Source organism: Rissa tridactyla, chromosome 2, assembly GCF_028500815.1.
Source record: "Rissa tridactyla isolate bRisTri1 chromosome 2, bRisTri1.patW.cur.20221130, whole genome shotgun sequence".
Classification (NCBI taxonomy): domain Eukaryota; kingdom Metazoa; phylum Chordata; class Aves; order Charadriiformes; family Laridae; genus Rissa; species Rissa tridactyla.
Window position 1 is genome coordinate 75,384,411 of NC_071467.1, and position 17,576 is coordinate 75,401,986.

Consider the following 17,576-nt stretch of genomic DNA (forward strand, 5'->3'; position numbering starts at 1 on the left):
ACAGTAATAGGGAAATTAGAGATCAATGTTTTGCTTCTGCAAATTTGTATTTTTGTTTCCCTACTTATGGCTAGGCCAGCCAGCTGCCTCCCTTGCCTTTAGGCCATCTGGGTATGTCAGGGATGACAGAACACAAAACAGCATTCTTAACTCTCTGCTGAGGAGATGGGAATTCAGGGGAGACCTCAGGTCATCAAAGAGAGAGAAGACAAAATTAAGAATGACTGTACTACAATAAGTTATGTTATACATTGGGATAAATGCACAGAAACAGGTATTTTGATCATAATGCAAAAGCCTTGGTACAAGACAACGGTGGGCATTTATGGTAATCTTCCATTCATGTCATACAGAAAAGACAAATGTGCCCTTTTCCTTTCTGTTACTGGCAAATTAATCCAATGTCTAAATGTTTCCAAGTATTTACGATCTGCCTAGGACAGGAGTTTCTTGCAGACAGCAATGCCATCACTTGCGTGCAGCTTCTGACCCAGATTTGCCAAGTCTTCCTCGCTGAGGAAAAAACTCTCCCTTTTGGGGCCAGAGAAGCTGATTGCATTTACTCTGGTCACTGAGCTGGGCAAGACACCTTCTGACGTGCAGAGAAATGAGCCTGACAGCAGGGAAGGGTTTGGGGAAAGAGGTAACTATTCATTCGCCAGAACCTGTGGGATAGAGCGGTGTGAGGGTGACAGAGCACTGGAACAGGCTGCCCAGGGAGGTTGTGGAGTCCCCTTCTCTGGAGATTTTCAAGACCCACCTGGATGCAGTCCTGAGTAATGTGCTCTAGGCAATCCTGCCTCAGCAGGGGAGTTGAACTAGATGATCTCTAGAGGTCCCTTCCAACTCTGAAAAATCCCGTGATTCCATGATTCTGTGACTGTCGCCAAGGCAGCTGGGTGAAAAGGCAAGTCAGGCATCATCTCCCCTTGACCTTGCAGTCCCTCAGCTTGGTTTCTCACCATCACTTTCTTCATCCCGCTCACTCCTGTCTCCCTGTCCCTGCCTTGGCTGGTGGCCTCACCTGCCTGCAGTCTTTGGATCCTTCCACCGCGACCGGGAAAGCAAGGTGAAGTGAATGGAGAGGGTTGGAGGGGAGCAGAGAAGCTCCTGAGATGCCCAAGGGAGGCCAGGGTGCCCAATGCAGAGTGGGCACGTGCTGCAGCAGAACACACCATTCTCCTCCCACAGAAAAGCCACACAGTTGCTCTCCTGGGGGAAAACGGCGCAAGGGGAATATTTCTGAAATGGCATACTGAGATTTTAACATGCCACCTGCATTGGCCACCATGGCTGTGCTGGCCAAGCCCTTCGCACCACTCTGGGTGCCAGCCTTGCCCGGGCTGCGAGGCTGGGGCTGCACGGGGAGCCCACAAGGCCTTCCCCGGTGCCGGGATCACATTGCTGGGATGAGACGCCCCGGGAGAAGCCTGCTGTGCCATGCCTGCCCTTCAGCCCCTCTCTTGACCGAAGCCACTACTCAGCTTTTCCCCCTGTACTTGGCACTGTGTACTCAGCCACAGCAAATACTGTGTCCAGGTTTGGGCCCCTCGCTACAGGAAAGACATTGAGACTCTGGAGCGAGTCTAGAGAAGGGCAACAAAGCTAGTGAGGGGTCTAGAGAACAAGTCTTATGAAGAGCAGCTGAGGGAGCTGGAGTGGTTTAACCTGGAGAACAGGAGGCTGAGGGGAGACCTTATCGCTCTCTACAACTACCTGAATGGAGGGTGTAGCAAGGGGGAAGGCAGTCTGTTCTCCCAAATAACAGGTGATGGGACAAGAGGAAATGGCCGCAAGTTGCACCAGGGGAGGTTTAGACTGGATATTAGGAAAAATTTTTACACTGAAAAGGTTATTAAGCATTGGAACAGGCTGCCCAGGGAAGTGGTAGAATCGACATCCCTGGAGGTATTTAAAAGACATGTAGATGTGGTGCTTAGGGACAGGGTTTAGTGATGGTTTTTGTCAGAGTTAGGTTGATGTTTGGACTTGGTGATCTGAAAGGTCCCTTCTAACCTAGGCAATTCTATGATTCTACTAATTTTAAGAAAGCTGCTTGTGCCACCTCCAAGAAAATACTAAAAAAAATAAATTAATCTATAAGAATAAAGGTAAAAAGAAGCAAAGCCCTCTGGCACAAAGCTAGGAGCCGGCAGGGCATGAGGCTCTCAACAAGCCTCGGTTCCCCGCTGGGCTCCGTCCCGGGGGGCAGCCGCCGGGCAAGCTTCAAGTTTGCCAAGTTTGTGGTAGAAGCGGGGCGGGGGGCGATGTTTCTGCCCGTGGGGTTTGGTGGCTTCCCCCTCCCCTCCCCTCCTCGCCCCCGCCGCGGCGTGGGCGGCCGGCCCGGCAGTGCCGGCGGGGGCGGCCGCCCTGTCGGCGTCTGTCCCGGCCTGTCACATGGAAACGGGCTGGCAGCGCCGCCCGCCCCCGCTCCGGGGCCGCTCAGTGGGCAGCCGAGCCCGGCCGGGCAGCCCCTTCCTCGGCGGACTCAGGCCGAGCTGTCAGCGCCCTGCCGGGCCGGTAAGGCGGGCGGGGGGCTGCCTCCTCGGCGGGGTATCCCGGGCCGTGCCGGGGAGCGGCGGCGCCCCGGGGCAGTGCCGCCCGGTGGCGGTGCGGAGCGGGGAGGTGGGGGTGAGGGAGGGGGCGAGGCCGGCTCTCACTCCGCTCCTCTCTTCCCTCCCTCCCTCCCTCTCGGTTCCCCCCTCTGCCCGCCCCCGGCCGCCGCCGACCTTCGCTGCGGGACCGCGTCCGGACCGGCCCGTCCCTTCAGGAAGCGGTGAGGGAGGCCCGACCATGGAGACGCTCGTTCGCCCCGGGGCCAGCAAGCCTCCCAGCGGGTAAGCCACCCGCCAGCCACCCGGGACGGACGGACCGGCCGCCGCGGGCAGCAGCGGCTGAGGGGCAGCGGCAGCAGCGGGCCCGGCTGCCCTGCCTCACTCCCTCCCTCTCCCGGGGCGGCCAGCCGCGGGGCTCGGAGCCGGCGCGCAGGTGTCAGCGCCCGCCGCGCTGAGGGCAGCCGGCCCCGGGGGCGCTGGGCGGGCGGGGAGGGGGGGGCGGCAGGGTGAAGGGAGTTCGGGAGGGGGAAGAGGCGTCTGCCGCCCCCGTTTGGAGCCGGGGCGGTGCGGGTGTCGGGGCGGCCCCGGCCGGGGTTCTCCCCCGTGTGCCCGTCCCTGCCTGTGCCGCTGCCGGCAGCCTCCGGAAGGTTGGTTCGTCCGTGGGTCCCTCAGCCCGGCCGCACAGGGGAGGGGGAAACGCTGCCGAGCTCGCATTGAAAGTGCCCGAAAGGGCCAAGGGTTGGTCGGTGGCGGCCGCTTGGTCCCCGACCCCTCCCGCCTTCGGGGACAGGCGCCGCGCTGGCAGTAGCCGTGGCAAACGGCGGTCAGCCCTGGTGCGAGCCACAGGTGGGTTCGGGGTTTTTCGGGAGCAGAGAGAAACGCAGAGCGTGGCAGCAGTGAATTTGCCAGTCCGTTAATTAAGCGACGGGAGCAGCAGCAGCAAGATGAAGTCCGAAGCGATCTCTTTTGTCAGAGCAGAAGCCGGGCAAGTTTTAAGAGCCGCGCTGTTGTGCTTTGCTGCGATTTACTGCTCTACTTCACACCGTCTGCACGGGCTGAAAGACTGTGGTTGCTTCAGCAGCTTTTTTTTTTATTTTTAGTCCTAATGTTTATGTCATAAATTTCTTTTCAGCTAAGTAGAAAACAGCTTTACAGTAGGTGCTAGTGGGATACGGTAGTTTTGTTAGGTTTAATTTCCTTAGTTTCTGCGTTTGAGAGGGAGTCTTGTAGTGCCTAACTCGGAAAGTGGAACAGGGAGTGATGGGTGAAGAAAAGATGCCGTTGCTGGTGCTGTAGTAATGAAACCGCCGGTGTGCAATGTTCCTTTGGCTTGCAGAGCATGACATAGCTTGCTGCTCTTTTTGTAATTAAAGTCCTTAATTCTGGGTAAAAATGAGCGTGTTTGATCGTGACCTTTTAAACTAACCTGCTATGAAAAGCAGTAGACACAAAGCGCTTCCCCTCTCTGTATTTAGTTGATGTAATAGTATAGCTGCTTTCTAAAATCCTGATGAAGAGGAGATCTAGGATGGGTCAATTTACACGCATGCTTCGAAGAGTAACTAGCATTTCTCAGGTGCAATGCTGATTAAAAAAATTGCCTCGATTGCTAGGTATCCAAAGATTCATTAAAGGGTTTGAATTTGCAATGAGAAAGCGTGTCATTAGCGCATTTCAGAGATGAGCAGCACTGACGTCTGAGGGTATTTCTGAACTAACCTCCAGAATCCTACGCAGGCCAGTTTCATCTGTGTAAACCTCAGATATCACGTATACGAACAGAAATCACAGTAACTCCATTAGCTTTGGTTGGATTGCTCCTGACGTGGCTCAAGGAGGCGAATCCAGTTGTAAGGTGAAGATGCGCTTGCGATACTGTATAGCAAAGTGTGTGGGTGCTAATCCCCTCCTGCGGAAGCTGATGGCAACACTGTCATGTGCACTGACGGGCACTGCCTGTCTGTTTTGTCTGGGCTGATTTCAGCCTTGAAATGCCGCTTGTTGCCTTTTCTTGCAAGTCAGAGGTTCCCAGGCTGGATTTGTCTGTGCTGGTAGCACTGGGCTTCGCTGAACGGTTCGTAATTCCCTGGGTTGCCAACATCTGTACTGGAAATTGGCGGATGCTTGGTCCCTAATCAGGTTTTACTTGCTCAATGAGGAAATCTGCTAGGGCCAGGAAAATACAGCAAGAGGACAGCTTCATCTGTCCTTCTTGGTTTCCATATGAGCCCAGAGGTGAGCAGCATCTATGGAGCGTGCCTAGGGAACACTGTATTTTAAGGTCACTGTGGCAGAAATACCTTCCTTTCGTGGGAGAAGGAAGGCTATACACATTTCCAGCTTATTGATTGGGTTAGCTTGCAGTTATGAAAGCAAGAGGTTAAAATGACCACAACTTCACAATTTTTAACAAAATTTAGGCAGAGCTGTTTTGTCTCTATGTAAATCATTAACAGCAACCTTACGAGTTTCCCTTGTTAAACAGTGAACAAACGTAATGTATCATTTGGTACAGGGTAGAGCAGCTCTTCTGCGTGCTTTACACAGATAAATTGGCTCCGTGTGTTTCATGGCACGGCTGCTTGAGAACTGCACATTTAAAAGCAGGATACTGTTGTGGGTTTTTTTTCTTTTAAATGGTAAAGGAAAAATGTAGTTTGTGCTGGTGTTGCAAGGTTTTTCACATTTCTCAGTTTCAAAAAATAACTTTAGACTTCAGCACTGAGAATTTTATTATTACTAATTACTAGGCATGAGTTTTGTAAAGCTTTACCAAGTCCACAATACTTTATTTGATTAAAAGTTATTTTAGCGTATGAAGGTGAATTTAAGACAATCGGTAGCAGCATCAGAAATTAGGATTTATTCTTCCATGATCACCCAACAGGTGCTAGAACAGAGAAATACACTTGTTTAAAACCTGCTGCCTTGGTGTCTGCATCTGCCCTAACTGCATTAGGAAGAGCAGAGATAGGCCTCTCTGTGTGTCTTGATTGGTGACTTTTTTGACCATAATGTGGCATAATTGACCTACATTGGTCATAAGTCGCATAGAGGGCTCAATCCTAAAATGAGGACTTACAGGGTCAGTTCCGTTCTGCACCGTTAGGAGCCTCGCAAAGTGCAGAGCATCTTCCCCTGACACTGAAAGCATCCCCATTCCATCTCCCACGGAAACCAGCGTTCATGGGTCCTTCTCCATGCCTGGGCACAGAAGAGCTTCCTCTGGAGTCTACACCAACTGTAGGGAAAGCCTCTATGTTAAGCAAGATGTACGAGTGCTTTCTTTAAGTAGGACCTTTATTTTCTGTGCCTCACCTTCCTTCCCTGTCTCATAGCGACTTATCGTACTAACAAATACAGGCAGACACTAGCACACCTACTTTGGAGGGACTCATCTGTTGGGTTGAAGTCACGCTGGTGGTCAGGTAAAGGCTGCGAAACGTCAGTAACACATGCAGAGCCTGGAAAAGCAAACCCCCAGGTACAGGGCAAGTCGTGCATGTCAACTTGTTGAAACCTCTTCTTGTTATTTTATGCCTACTCCACATAGTTAAGCGGGTTACTTTGTGAAACTGCACATCCAGCTTAATAAAAAAGGAAAACAGGAAAAAGAAAAGTTGTTATTATGTTTAGTGTATTATTTGTAAACCTTGTCTCAAAAAGCCTGGAGGGAACTGTTATCTGGAGAACATCTATATGAGCGTTTGCGTAGTACTGCTTACGCTGTACTCTGTCTCACCTTCAGATGTTACAAGATTTAGGATATACAGAAAAAGCAATGTAAGTAATCTGTAAATCAAAATTGGAAAACTCAGCAATTTGCGTGTGTTTCCCCTGCTTTGTATTTATATGAGATTTCAGCGTAATGTGCAGAGTACTGGATGGCAAAAGACAGGGACTGAAATTAGAACTGTGAAGCGGCAGAACAGTAGAAGAATAGTAGCAGAATAGTAGTAGAAATGTGGTGCCTGCTTTGAAGGTTGCTGCCTGGGCACGTTGCAAGGCTGACACTTGTGCTTTTGGCATTATCCTTCCTGTTGTGGCCCGGTTTGTACGTGCACTGCTCCCGCAGAATTTAAACAGAGCTTCTTACGTGCACACCTGAGGCAGGGAACTTCTCTGTAGCACATTTCTCCTGGCACCGCAAGCAACATTAGCTCCTCTCACAAGTAGTTTGGGTGCAAAGTATTTCTTTTTGTGTCAGTGAAGATACATCACATGAAATAAAACTCTGGTAATGGTGACGGAAGAGTTGTGCTTGCTATTGCATAAAATAAAACAAGGCAATTTTTACTGTGTTTTGCACCTCTGTATGAATATAACTGTTGACCTAATATACTGAAAGACATTTGTGTTTTCAGTCATGACTAATATCTCAGGATTGCTGAAGATAAGCAAGCTAACTGTAAGAATAAGCTAAATGGTGAGATAAACGCAATGCAATCCAGTCCTGACAGCTGTTCTTTCTGAATTCCAGTTTCCCATTTCTCCTATCTTAATTTTCCCCCTTCTTTTTCTTTTTCCTTTCTTTCAGAAATCTATTAGTCTTATATCAGCATAGAGGATGAAATAGATGGCTTTTTAAAGTCTTTTCCATTTCTGGGCTGCCTAGAATAGTCAGGATTTGTTCTCATTCTCCCAGTCTCCCAATTGTCTCTCATTATTTTCTTTGCCATGGATATATTTTGTATTTTTTTTATCTTGCTCTTTTACGCCGCTCCTGCTGCTGTTGAATGAAATTGAACCTTCTCTTTCCTGCTGTCGCTTGTCTTGTTTGTTCTTCGTGTCTTTCCCTTGTAATTCCAGCTTCATTTTTCTGCAGGTTTTGCTGCTTTAAGTTTACATCTTAACCAAATTGCTTGTCTTTATGAAAGCACGTTACTGCTGAGCGGGAGATAGTGCTGTTTTCAATGGGACAGATTTTACCTGCCACCCCAGTGAGTTTCCAGGATGCTGCACTAGATAAAGTTGGGGGAAGGGGGGATTAGCTACAATTTACAGCACGCGCATGGGTTTTAGATGATGCTGACCATTAAGGAAAGCAACTTCTTAAATATTAATTTTGGAGTCAGTTCAGTTAATACATGGCTGCTTTGTGCATAGTTAATCTTGCTAGGGAGGTGGTATATTGCTTTTTGCTGAGTAATTCAGATCACAGTACAGCCATGATTATGGCCAGAATTAAGGACATTTTTTTTGCCATCAAAGGAATTAGAGTTTTCTCATATACGTGTATGTATTCTTAAACATCTGTGGTGTTATAAATATTTGTTAAGACTCCTGTTGTCACAGATTTGGTTTATCTTACAAGCATTTATGAAGGCTTCCTAACAATATTTTTTTTTGAGTTAAAGAAATACACATAGGAGACTCCATTTTATTTATATAGGCAAAAGTGTGAACACATTTACATGACCTGCTCCAAAAGCAGCCAGGAGGTCTGTGGCAGAGTTAGGGAAGTACCTCACTGCTCCTGAATCACAATTCAGTGCCTTAACAAGTATTCCCCTGTGTCTGGCCTTTAGCTACTACTCTGTTAGCATCAGCAAACACTTGATCTTCTGGCAACAACGGCGTTCTGTATACTGAAGCTTTTTTGTATTGCCCTGGCATTGTGATTTCCATGAAAATTGACAGCTTTCACACTTTAATGCCTTTTCTAAGAGATGGCGGGTTCTTTAGAAATTTATTTTTGTGTAGCAGCTTAAGCCAGCTTCTGCATTAGAGTTTGAGAATGGGGAAAGACTTAAAATCTGTGTTTTCAGCTAAAATTGTGATTTAAGGATCTTTTAAAAGTAGTTGCATTTACAGTTAATGGAAATTACAACCCTTATTAACATATTAATCTTCTTTATGTATAGAGTGTTTCCAGAACCACTCGTTGCCCAGTGAGCCAGGCTGCTTATCATTAAATAAGTGATGCTGGGAATAGTGTATTGTTGTCATAGTTTCAGCATGAGAGTGTCAGCGATGAGACAGGGATTTAACCCATGCCAAGGAGTGAGTCATGAAGATTGCATGGCAGGGCTGTGCTGCGATGGCACTGACACACAGCATCCCATACCCGCTTTAGTCCCCTTGCACCAGAAACGTTATCTTTTCAGTTTCGTTAATGCCCCAGCTAACGAGCTGCCTAAGATGGTGTGCATTTGTGCAGAGTAGTCATCGTAATCAGAGAAATGGGAAAGAAAATGGATTGAGAATGGTTTTTTCTGTTTATGTTCCTTTGTCCTTACTATAGCTTCCAGATTGAGAGTGCCTATGGGACAAAAAAATGTAATTTCTTACTCCTGACCCTCTAAATTCAACCCGATACTTGCATGTTAAGCTGTGTTTTGTGTGTTCCTTGGGATGTGCTGTATGGAAGAGAGTTGGCAGTCTCCTCTGACAGTTTCAGTGATGAAATGTGAGTTACAAAGCTTTCTCTGGTAATCAAAAAATGATGCAGCCTTTGTGTGTGTATACATATATATTTTATTTTTTTTTTAAAGGTGGTGAGCATCATTAAAGCAGGTAGGAAAGGTGCAAATGAAGTGAGAACTTGGTGTAGGCTGGTCACGAGGAACTTGCAGAGGTGAAGTAGACAGACTGTGTTTTTGGGTTCGGTTCTGCATTTTCCAGTGTCTTATTTTTATTAAAGGTGATTGACCTGTGCATAAGTTTCAAGGTTGGTCTGTGAGTTGCTCTGCCTCTCTCTCTCTCCATGTTACTGTGGTGTATGCAAAGTGGAACGGCTCAGTAGATGTGATGGAGAGTCCCTCAGCTAAGTAATCAGCAGCCAGGTAATTAGGAAGCTCACTTACAGAAGAATCACATTCAAGGACCTGCTTGGCACAGGAAGGGCTGAGGATTAAACCTGTGGTAGCGTTTACTACACCAAATTGCCAGGACCACCCAGCAGCCTGGAGTCTTCCCTTTTTCTTGGAGCAAGAAGCCGGGTAGACGTACGCCTCAGTATTCCTGAAGCTGTGGTGTTGCAGTCCATGTTTCTGTAGTAAGCTCTCGCAGTGACCCAAAGGCTAGAAAAAAATATGGTCTTTCTGAGCTGTGCTGGTTTTGTGGTGCTAACAGTGAAAACTTCCTTTACTCAACAAAATAAACAGATAGGATGCAAAGTCATACCACTGGTATGGAGTTTGAGCAAGAAAATGACATTTTTATGTTATCAGTGTTCTAAATATAGCCATATCATAAGGTTCAACAGCAAGTACCAATCCAGAAGTACTTAATCAGATAAGTGTTACTTTATGCTTTCAGCAAGGGTGACTAACAAGCAGTATGATTCTGTTTTTGCCATACCTGTTTTCCTTTGCTGTGTGTCGGGTTTTATTTATATAAATGCATGCTGATTTGATCAACTGTTGCTGACGATTTACTGTGGAGTTGAGCCAAAAGGGTAGAACTCTGTTGTTTTTCAGTAATCGAGGGTGAATGACTTTTTTTTGTCTTCTTTTTTTTGAAGACCACATAAATGCAGAGAGATGTAAAATGGATAACATTGGTGGCTGATGAGATGCTTTCTGAATTTTCAAACATTGTTTCTTTACTAAACGTATGTGCCACCATTCATAGTAAGACAATATAAACCCTCTTTACATTGCTGCTATTATATTACTGTCAATAGTTTTTTGACGGCTTAGGCTAGAAAACAACAAAATTCAAGGGTCTGAGTACGAATGCACCATTGCTGATCAGCTGTTGCAGTCTCCCAGGCCTGACAGTAGTTCCTGTAAGTCTGCTGGTCCCCTTTCCTCTGAAAAGGCAGTTTGGTTTTTTTTATCATAGAATCATATAAGAGAATGTTTTTTTGGGGGTGAGACTGCTGGATTTCTCCTTGGTGCTTGTGTTAGGTGGTGTCAGGAGATGGTGTGGTGGTGACGTAAGGAGTCCTCTGGGGCTGCACGAAGGTCCTCGTGTTGCAGCGTACGTAAGATCCACCACATGCAGAATCAGCTCAGTCAAAGCTGACTTCTCCAGGGACACAGGAAGGAAGCTGCAAAGAGCTCTGTTTTAGATTATCTAGATGACTTCAGTTTTAAAAGATCTTCCCTTCCCTCCCACCCCGCACATCCCGCAGTGGACATTCTCCCATGCTCACCCCTGAGATCTGTTGGGAACGATGGCAGTGGCTTCCTAATGTAACAGAAAATAAAGTAGTCAATTCTGTTAAAGATTCTTTAAAATACTAATATTTCTTTTTTTTTTCTCTTGCGTAGAGTTATTTTGGAGTGTACTAAGCACTATTTTTTTCATTCTTCAGCAGATTTCAAAGAGATAAAAGCTCCAAGGGATTTTATAATAAAATACATTATTTCATTTTTGTTCTTACGTCTGTGCTTAGGTGGCTTTTCTGTCTGCATTTTTCTTTTTTGTTCGAAGTGAGTATCTTACGTATGCAGCAAAAATAACTGCCTAGGTAAATACATCAAGGATGGCACGTCTGATCTTACTGTGCCCAGGACATGTATTTCCCTTCTGTTTTTGTCTGAGTGTGCCGTGAGAGGGGTCTCCAAAATCAATAGTTTCAGCCAAATTGGAAAAAAACCACCCTGTTTTCTGTGCTTTTCTTCGATCCCTCCTCCTGAGGCAGTGCTTTATTTCTGAATGGCACAGTAATGGTTCTGGGTGTTGATAAGGGAATATCTTGGTGCGAGTCCAGATTCCTTCTTTTTCTTTTTTTTTTTTTTTTGAGTAGCTTCTCATGGTACTTGGTACCAAGCCTATGCTTTTACGGATACCAAATAAATTACTCCGGGGTTCCCTGGGGGTATGGCTCATGTTTCGGTGTCAGCACGGCTTTCTTTGCTCTAACGGGCTCGTGGTGTTGCTCGCGGTTGCTTTGACGAATGCGCTGATCAGTCCCTGCTAGGGCAGGGCTTTCTCCTTGGGAAGACCAGCCTTTGGCTTCTGTCACGATCAAAATCTTGGTACTGTGACACCTTCAGGTGCTCCTAAGACTGACTCTACCAATTCATTAAATACAGCTACAGATAGGTCAGATCATGTTGCTAAACTGCCGGTGTTGTAATTAACACAATTATTTATTTTGCTTGCTTTTAATTACCCCTGTTTCTCTGCCTGTGCTGAACTGAAGAGTCACTTGGTCATCTTATAGCAACACAGAGCAGCGTGGCGTGCTAAAATAATGTTACGACCTCAGATGTGCATAACCTTGTGATTTTCGAGACATGCAGTCTTTTTACTGTCTTGTTCTAGGGCTCCTTAAGGGTCTGTTGTGCAGCTTCGTTCCCTGGGTAGTGGCTTGTCCAGAGGGAGACAAATGCTATTTCTGTCCTCAGTGAGTCCCAAACCCTTGCTGTACCCAGGGAAGCTGAGGATCCTCCAGCAATGGGCTGTGTGTCGTAGTGGACTTGCCCGAGGTCAGACTGGCACAGGGATGCTGGGGAGAAACCAGAGTGTGCCGGGATATCATCCTCAGACTCCATAAGGGCTTTTATAAACCAGAAGATACTTTAACTTCTACTCTTAAGTTAGTAAGTCGAGGATTGCTATCTTCAGATCAAGTCTGTTATTCCTGAATATCATGTGTTAATGTGGAATTGCCTTCTTCTTATCAAACCTGGCTTTTCTGTTGTGAGATGAACACAGATGTATCTGTGCGTGATGGATAGAGAGTCCAGGATCAAACTTAAAAATAAAAAGAAAGGAAAAAAAAATAGCTATGTGGATAATTGCAGAACAGTATGTTATCTTAAATTTAGAGATTTGTGAATTTTACAAATTACTATGTATTTAGGAGGAGGATAAAAAGTTATACCGCGGTTTTAAGTAATCGGTTTAGTTGGCATATTTTTTCCCTTCAAGTCTTGTGGATTGTGCCACTTTTGTAAAACTATCTAGAAAGAGACTATCCAAGCATAGTCCTGGGATTATATGGTGATGATTAAACCATTTCATAACGAAAGTACAGTTGCTTTTCTTCTTAACTTTTGAGCAAATAGAGGTAAATAAATCCTCCTTCCAACTCTTGCATGGATTTGTGAGAAACAAGAGAGTATCTTCACGACAGTTAGTTATTCTACAACCAGTATTTTCCCAGTTTTCAACCTTACAGATATGAGGAAAAATTACTCTTCTAAGGAAAATGGATTATACTTTTGGTGAACAATTCTTTCTGAAGAAAGCAAATTGTGAGTTTCTGAAATAATCAAATATCAGTAGGTGAAAACTGTTACTTTATTTCTTTGGTTTAGTAATTCTATTTTGTAGTTAATAAACAGCGTGCGAGTGGGCTTTAGCACTTGACGTCAGGATCAAAATGCAGTGTCATCCCCCCCTTACCCCAGCTGTGCTGTTTCTTTCCAATTTTTTTGAAGATTTGTTTTCCTCCGGCCTTATATAAGGCAATCCAGGGATTTTGTTTTTTCTTAAAGCATCCTTTTGTAATTTTTTTTCTTTTTCTTTTTTTTATTTATTTTTTTTTAAGGCTATTAGTATAGTATTTTACAAAACGACTAGTAGGGGCCAGGCAGACTTAGAGTCTCCCTGGTCCCGTGGTTGGTTGGGCTCTGTTGGGACAGAAACGGAGAGTCTGCTTGCACTTGCCAGAAAATGAAGCACAGCAAAAGCAGTGGTTAATTGTTTAATGCAATATTGGAAATGGGGCTTGGGTCAGCGGCTCTGAAGCAGCTTGAATTTAGGAGAGTGGGGCATGACTGTGCTCCCGTTACCTGGAATATTCAGCTTTAGAGCCGAAGGGCCCGTGGAGTTTGGTTTTGCTTCGCTTGCTGGGCTGAGGTGTGGGACTCCCAAGCAGCTGGGCTGAAGTCTTGGGGTCTGCTCCTGCATGGAACAGGTGGGAAAGGGACTGGAATGGGCTTCACTGGGCCACATTGGTGAAGCAGTTGTGGGTACAAGCTGCTCTTGTCTCTTTCCCGGGATTCTAGTTTATATTTTTATGTTGAGTAAAAGTTGGGTATCTTGTTCTAAAGGCTGGGGAGGGAGGTTTGTGCCTGTAGGTAGAGATCGGTGAGTTTGGTGCCTGTATTCCCTTATATTCTCCACCTATGGTTGCTTTTCTTTATTTACATCATAATAAACTTCAAAGGGCTGTGTTTCTACTAGTATTTCACAGCTAAAGACCTTTTGGACACTAACAATATATTGTTACTATTGGTTAAGGATAAGGAGGTCGCTTGTTTCTGTTCTTGCTTGTTCTTTTCACAAGACCAGAGAGTGCTAATATTTTTTGAAAAAGCCCGCAACTTGTCATGCCGTTATGCCAGCCTTATTTAAGAATACTGCTAGTCTATATCATTGTTTATTGTTTGTTATTGTGTAGTCTCAAATTAGCCATAGTTATTTTGGAATGAAATCTCCTTGCATTCAAGTGGTTAAATACCATACTTTCTCCTATTAAAAATGAGATCCAGGTCTACTGGAAAGTATTTTACAAATATAAAACTGCCTGAAGTATAAAACCTGTTTATACAGATACCGTGGGTTTCTTGCCATGAAAAGCACCGTAAATTCCCCGTGCTGCTTCATTTTCATAAGGAGTTACTTGAAAAGAAATGTTGCTTGCGGTGCATTGCCAATTATTTATATACTAATTTGCTACCTGAGAATAATTTAAGATTTTTAAATTCATTTTAGTATTGAACTGATGCGGGGGGGGCAGGGGGGAAATGATCTTAAACTACTTCATATTTTACAGTTTAGCTTAAATTTACCTGGAAAGAAATCGGCAGTGCTGAATTTTTTTTTTTTTTTTTTTGGTGGGGTGGGAGAATTAACTTTTCAAAAAAGTGGTGTATGTATGTACAGTTTTCACTTGTTATTTTTTAATATAAATTCCCACTTACTTGTATTGTTGCAGGACAAACAACTCGGTGCTGTATATAAAATATTAAGCTGTCTTCATGTAAGTAGACTGTGTGCGAAACTTAGGTGCCAAATTTGAATAGGAGGCCGGGTACAATGACTGGGGGCAGAGCTCTGTTCTGCCGTCGTTAGAGAGGACGTGCACGTCAGCCTCTGCTACAGATCAGCCCTTCAAGTGTGTGACCCAAATAGTTGAAAAGGGGAAATATATTCTCTTGCTTCTCTTTTGTAGGTTATCTTTTATACTTCAGCCTTTTGATTAATCTCGGAGAAATAGTCTAGCCTATGCTGTGTGGTTTTTTTTCCAGAGCAGATGGTAACGAATGTGTCACTAGCACGGAGGCTGAATTTTTCTTCCCAGCTTGGCCAGGAGGGGGGTAGGCAGAGTTACTTGGGAAAACATAATGTGAAAGCTCAGATTGCAGAGAAACCCCTCATGTCCTGTTTAGCACCTGGCTGTACCTGTGCAACAGTATTCAGATATTTATAAATCTTTCATAAGCATTGTTTATTTGAAGACAAAACCCCAAATCAGCAGTGGGGGTTTTCCTGCATTAAATTGCTTTCACCAAGCATTATTTAAGGTTAAAACCTTAAAACTCCCTAGGGAGACTTTTCTCAATTTTCTGTGCTGCTTTTTCCTTTTACTAAGGATACCATCACCACCTATAGAAAGAAAAACAGTAAGTTCAGTGGCATTCAATTGTATTACAGTGATGCAGTTAAGAGTAAAAATAGCATTGTCTTATCTTCCAGCAACCAGACAAATTTTCTTAGGAAATTCAGACAACTAGGTGAATTGGAGACTTCATGTTCCTTTTGAGCCTTCTGAGGTGCCTGTGATGTGTTCCATAGCGCTTATCACAGAAAAGACCTCAGTTCGTCAGAATTAAATGATATAAGCATCGAGAGGTCCACGCAGGAGCTGTTTTGGAGGCTGCTTTGCATGATGTTGGTGAGTAAGTATGTGTGCAACTGCTCGGGAGTGGAGTCAGGAAGGTTTAAGGTATCAATGCTTCCTACGCGGCACTAAGTCCTTGCATGCAGGTGGCCTCAGCAGCAGGGCTTTGTACCAATGGGTAGAGAATGAGCGTGTGGCACTGATCTGGTGTACTGCTCATAGAAAGAAAGAGATTCTTCTTTGACCCTTCTGGTTTGGTAGGCTCTCTCAGCATTTAAAAGCAAATGTGTGACTATTTCAGGATTCTTTGAAAATTGCATCCTGTTTCTGAATTAATGTGTTTGTGTTTCTCACGGAGTTGCAGGTGGAAGATTAAAAGCTGTTCTTTGAGCAATGTGTGTTGACTAATATTGGTAATAAATGCTACCGTATGGGACCTTGCTTCTGCATCCAGCATGTCCACTGTGTCGTACAGCTGTGCTGTTCTTTCCAGAATTGTTCTGCAATCTATTTACATCGAGCAAATGTTGCAGTCATGGGTGGGTTTATGAGGATAACGATCTGACAGACCATGCAAGCTTATAGATTTTAAAATTTTCTGTATGTGGGGAAACTAAGTGTTCCCCAGTGAAATTCCCCTTATTTTGGGAGGTGGTACTGTGAATACAAACAAAATCTGGGAGGTGGCTTTTGTTCCTTAAAGACCTTGTGGAAGATGAGGACTGAGGGATATCTGATTTTATTGCTGCACAGGCGTGTTGACATCTGATGCAGGCTCAAAATTGCCTGAAATTCTGTATTGGCCTGTATCGCTCGGTGCATACAAGGCACGATCGGTGTGTTTCTGTGGTTTGGCAGTGGTGCCTGCAGATTTCACAAGTGTTGGAGTTCAGGTCTTCATGGTTTTATTAAGATTATCTGAAAGTACATCCCTGGGAGCTCAGAATAAATAGAGCTTGCTTGGAGAAAACACTTGGAAAAAATGAAACTGTCCTGTCATAGTGAAGTTTATTCCTTTTAGCCTTTTTTTTTTTTTTTTTTTTATATTTAATTCTCTCCAAGTTTCTAATTTTGTGGCATGACAGAAGAGGAGAATCGCATACTTGAATTTGTATCTGGAGTAAAAGTTATCACTGCTTGGGGCTGCATTATAAAAGCATTGCAAGGAGCTCCCTCTGGCATGACTTGCTGTCTGATGGCCGTGTTCTGCTCGTCTCCTGCTCTTTGGTCCTTCCAGGTCTCATTCGCAAACCCCTAGCTCTTGACAGCGCTGTGACTCCCCAGGTGGGCTTCAACAGTGCTTTGATGCCTCAAATGGTGCCCTTACTGCTGACATTGGCCCAGAAAGTCCCCAGCCCAGCAGACCCAGGGAGTGCATGTAAAGACACGGCTGGGCATATATAATCAAGGAAAGGTTTAGAAGGACACAGCTATGTAACTTGCTTTCCTCAAGCTGCTTGTCTTTTTTTTTTTTTTTTTTTTTTTTTTTTCCCCTGACATCTTTCAGTTCGCTCTGCTGTCTTTTCTCACCGGGGGTCCCTGTGCTGTGGAAAAAAGAGGGGGAAAATGTGTTCAAAAAATTACAAGTTAACCTGTATAGGTATAGTAATAATCGTAAAGTTTTACATTATTAGATGTAAATTTTACAAGCAGTGTTGTTAGAAGAAGCACTTAAAAACTAGATTTAGGCTTATAGGTAGGATTTAGGTAAGAATATAATTCCTTTTTGTTCTCACTTAGTCTGATTCTAGCTCTTTTCAAGCTTATACATTATGAGTGTATTCCGATACACACCTTTGTAATTACATAAAATTGATAACGAGCCATATGACCTCTGGTTACAGATCTAAATATTGGCATCAATTCGTTTATTATGTCTGAGTACGTCTCTGTGCTTAAATCAGTCTGTAACTCATAAGGTGCCGTCTTCATTAGTTTTCATAAAGAAATGTATTCTAGTAGACCAGTATTTCAATGAACACTTAAATGAGAGAACTGAGCAGGTGATAATGCCCAGGTTTTTTTACAGTGAAAAATGTTTTCCCTTTTAAATAGCATTTAATACTTCATTGCATTAAATTATTTTTGTCACGAAGTGCTGAATTTGTGTGCACATAGTACATTAATTTTTTTTCAGCCCGTCTCCAAACATTAATAATCAAAACAAGTGCATGTTGTGTAACTTTATGATACCCTTATATAAGTCTGGAAGTTCAGTTTTAGTAATGAAATTAAATGTAATATACAAAGAGCAAGGTCTTTTTCATCTGCAA

General features: G+C 44.4%; 1 protein-coding gene across 13 annotated transcripts in view; it reads left to right on the top strand.

The window, feature by feature from the left end:
• The window catches only part of COBL (cordon-bleu WH2 repeat protein), a 178,967-nt gene that overhangs the window by 11,741 nt on the left and 149,650 nt on the right, over nucleotides 1–17,576 (top strand). For 9 of the 13 annotated variants that reach the window (XM_054190113.1, XM_054190112.1, XM_054190115.1 and 6 more), the window contains exons 1-2: nucleotides 2,134–2,520; nucleotides 2,771–2,837. The exons of 3 other annotated variants lie outside the window; for them this stretch is intronic. In XM_054190113.1, coding sequence (XP_054046088.1) covers nucleotides 2,160–2,520; nucleotides 2,771–2,837 — 428 coding nt within the window. In that variant the 5' untranslated portion in view covers nucleotides 2,134–2,159. Of the gene's footprint in view, nucleotides 1–2,133; nucleotides 2,521–2,729; nucleotides 2,838–17,576 lie in introns of those variants that run through there. One more of the 13 variants, XM_054190125.1, reaches the window with a different exon arrangement.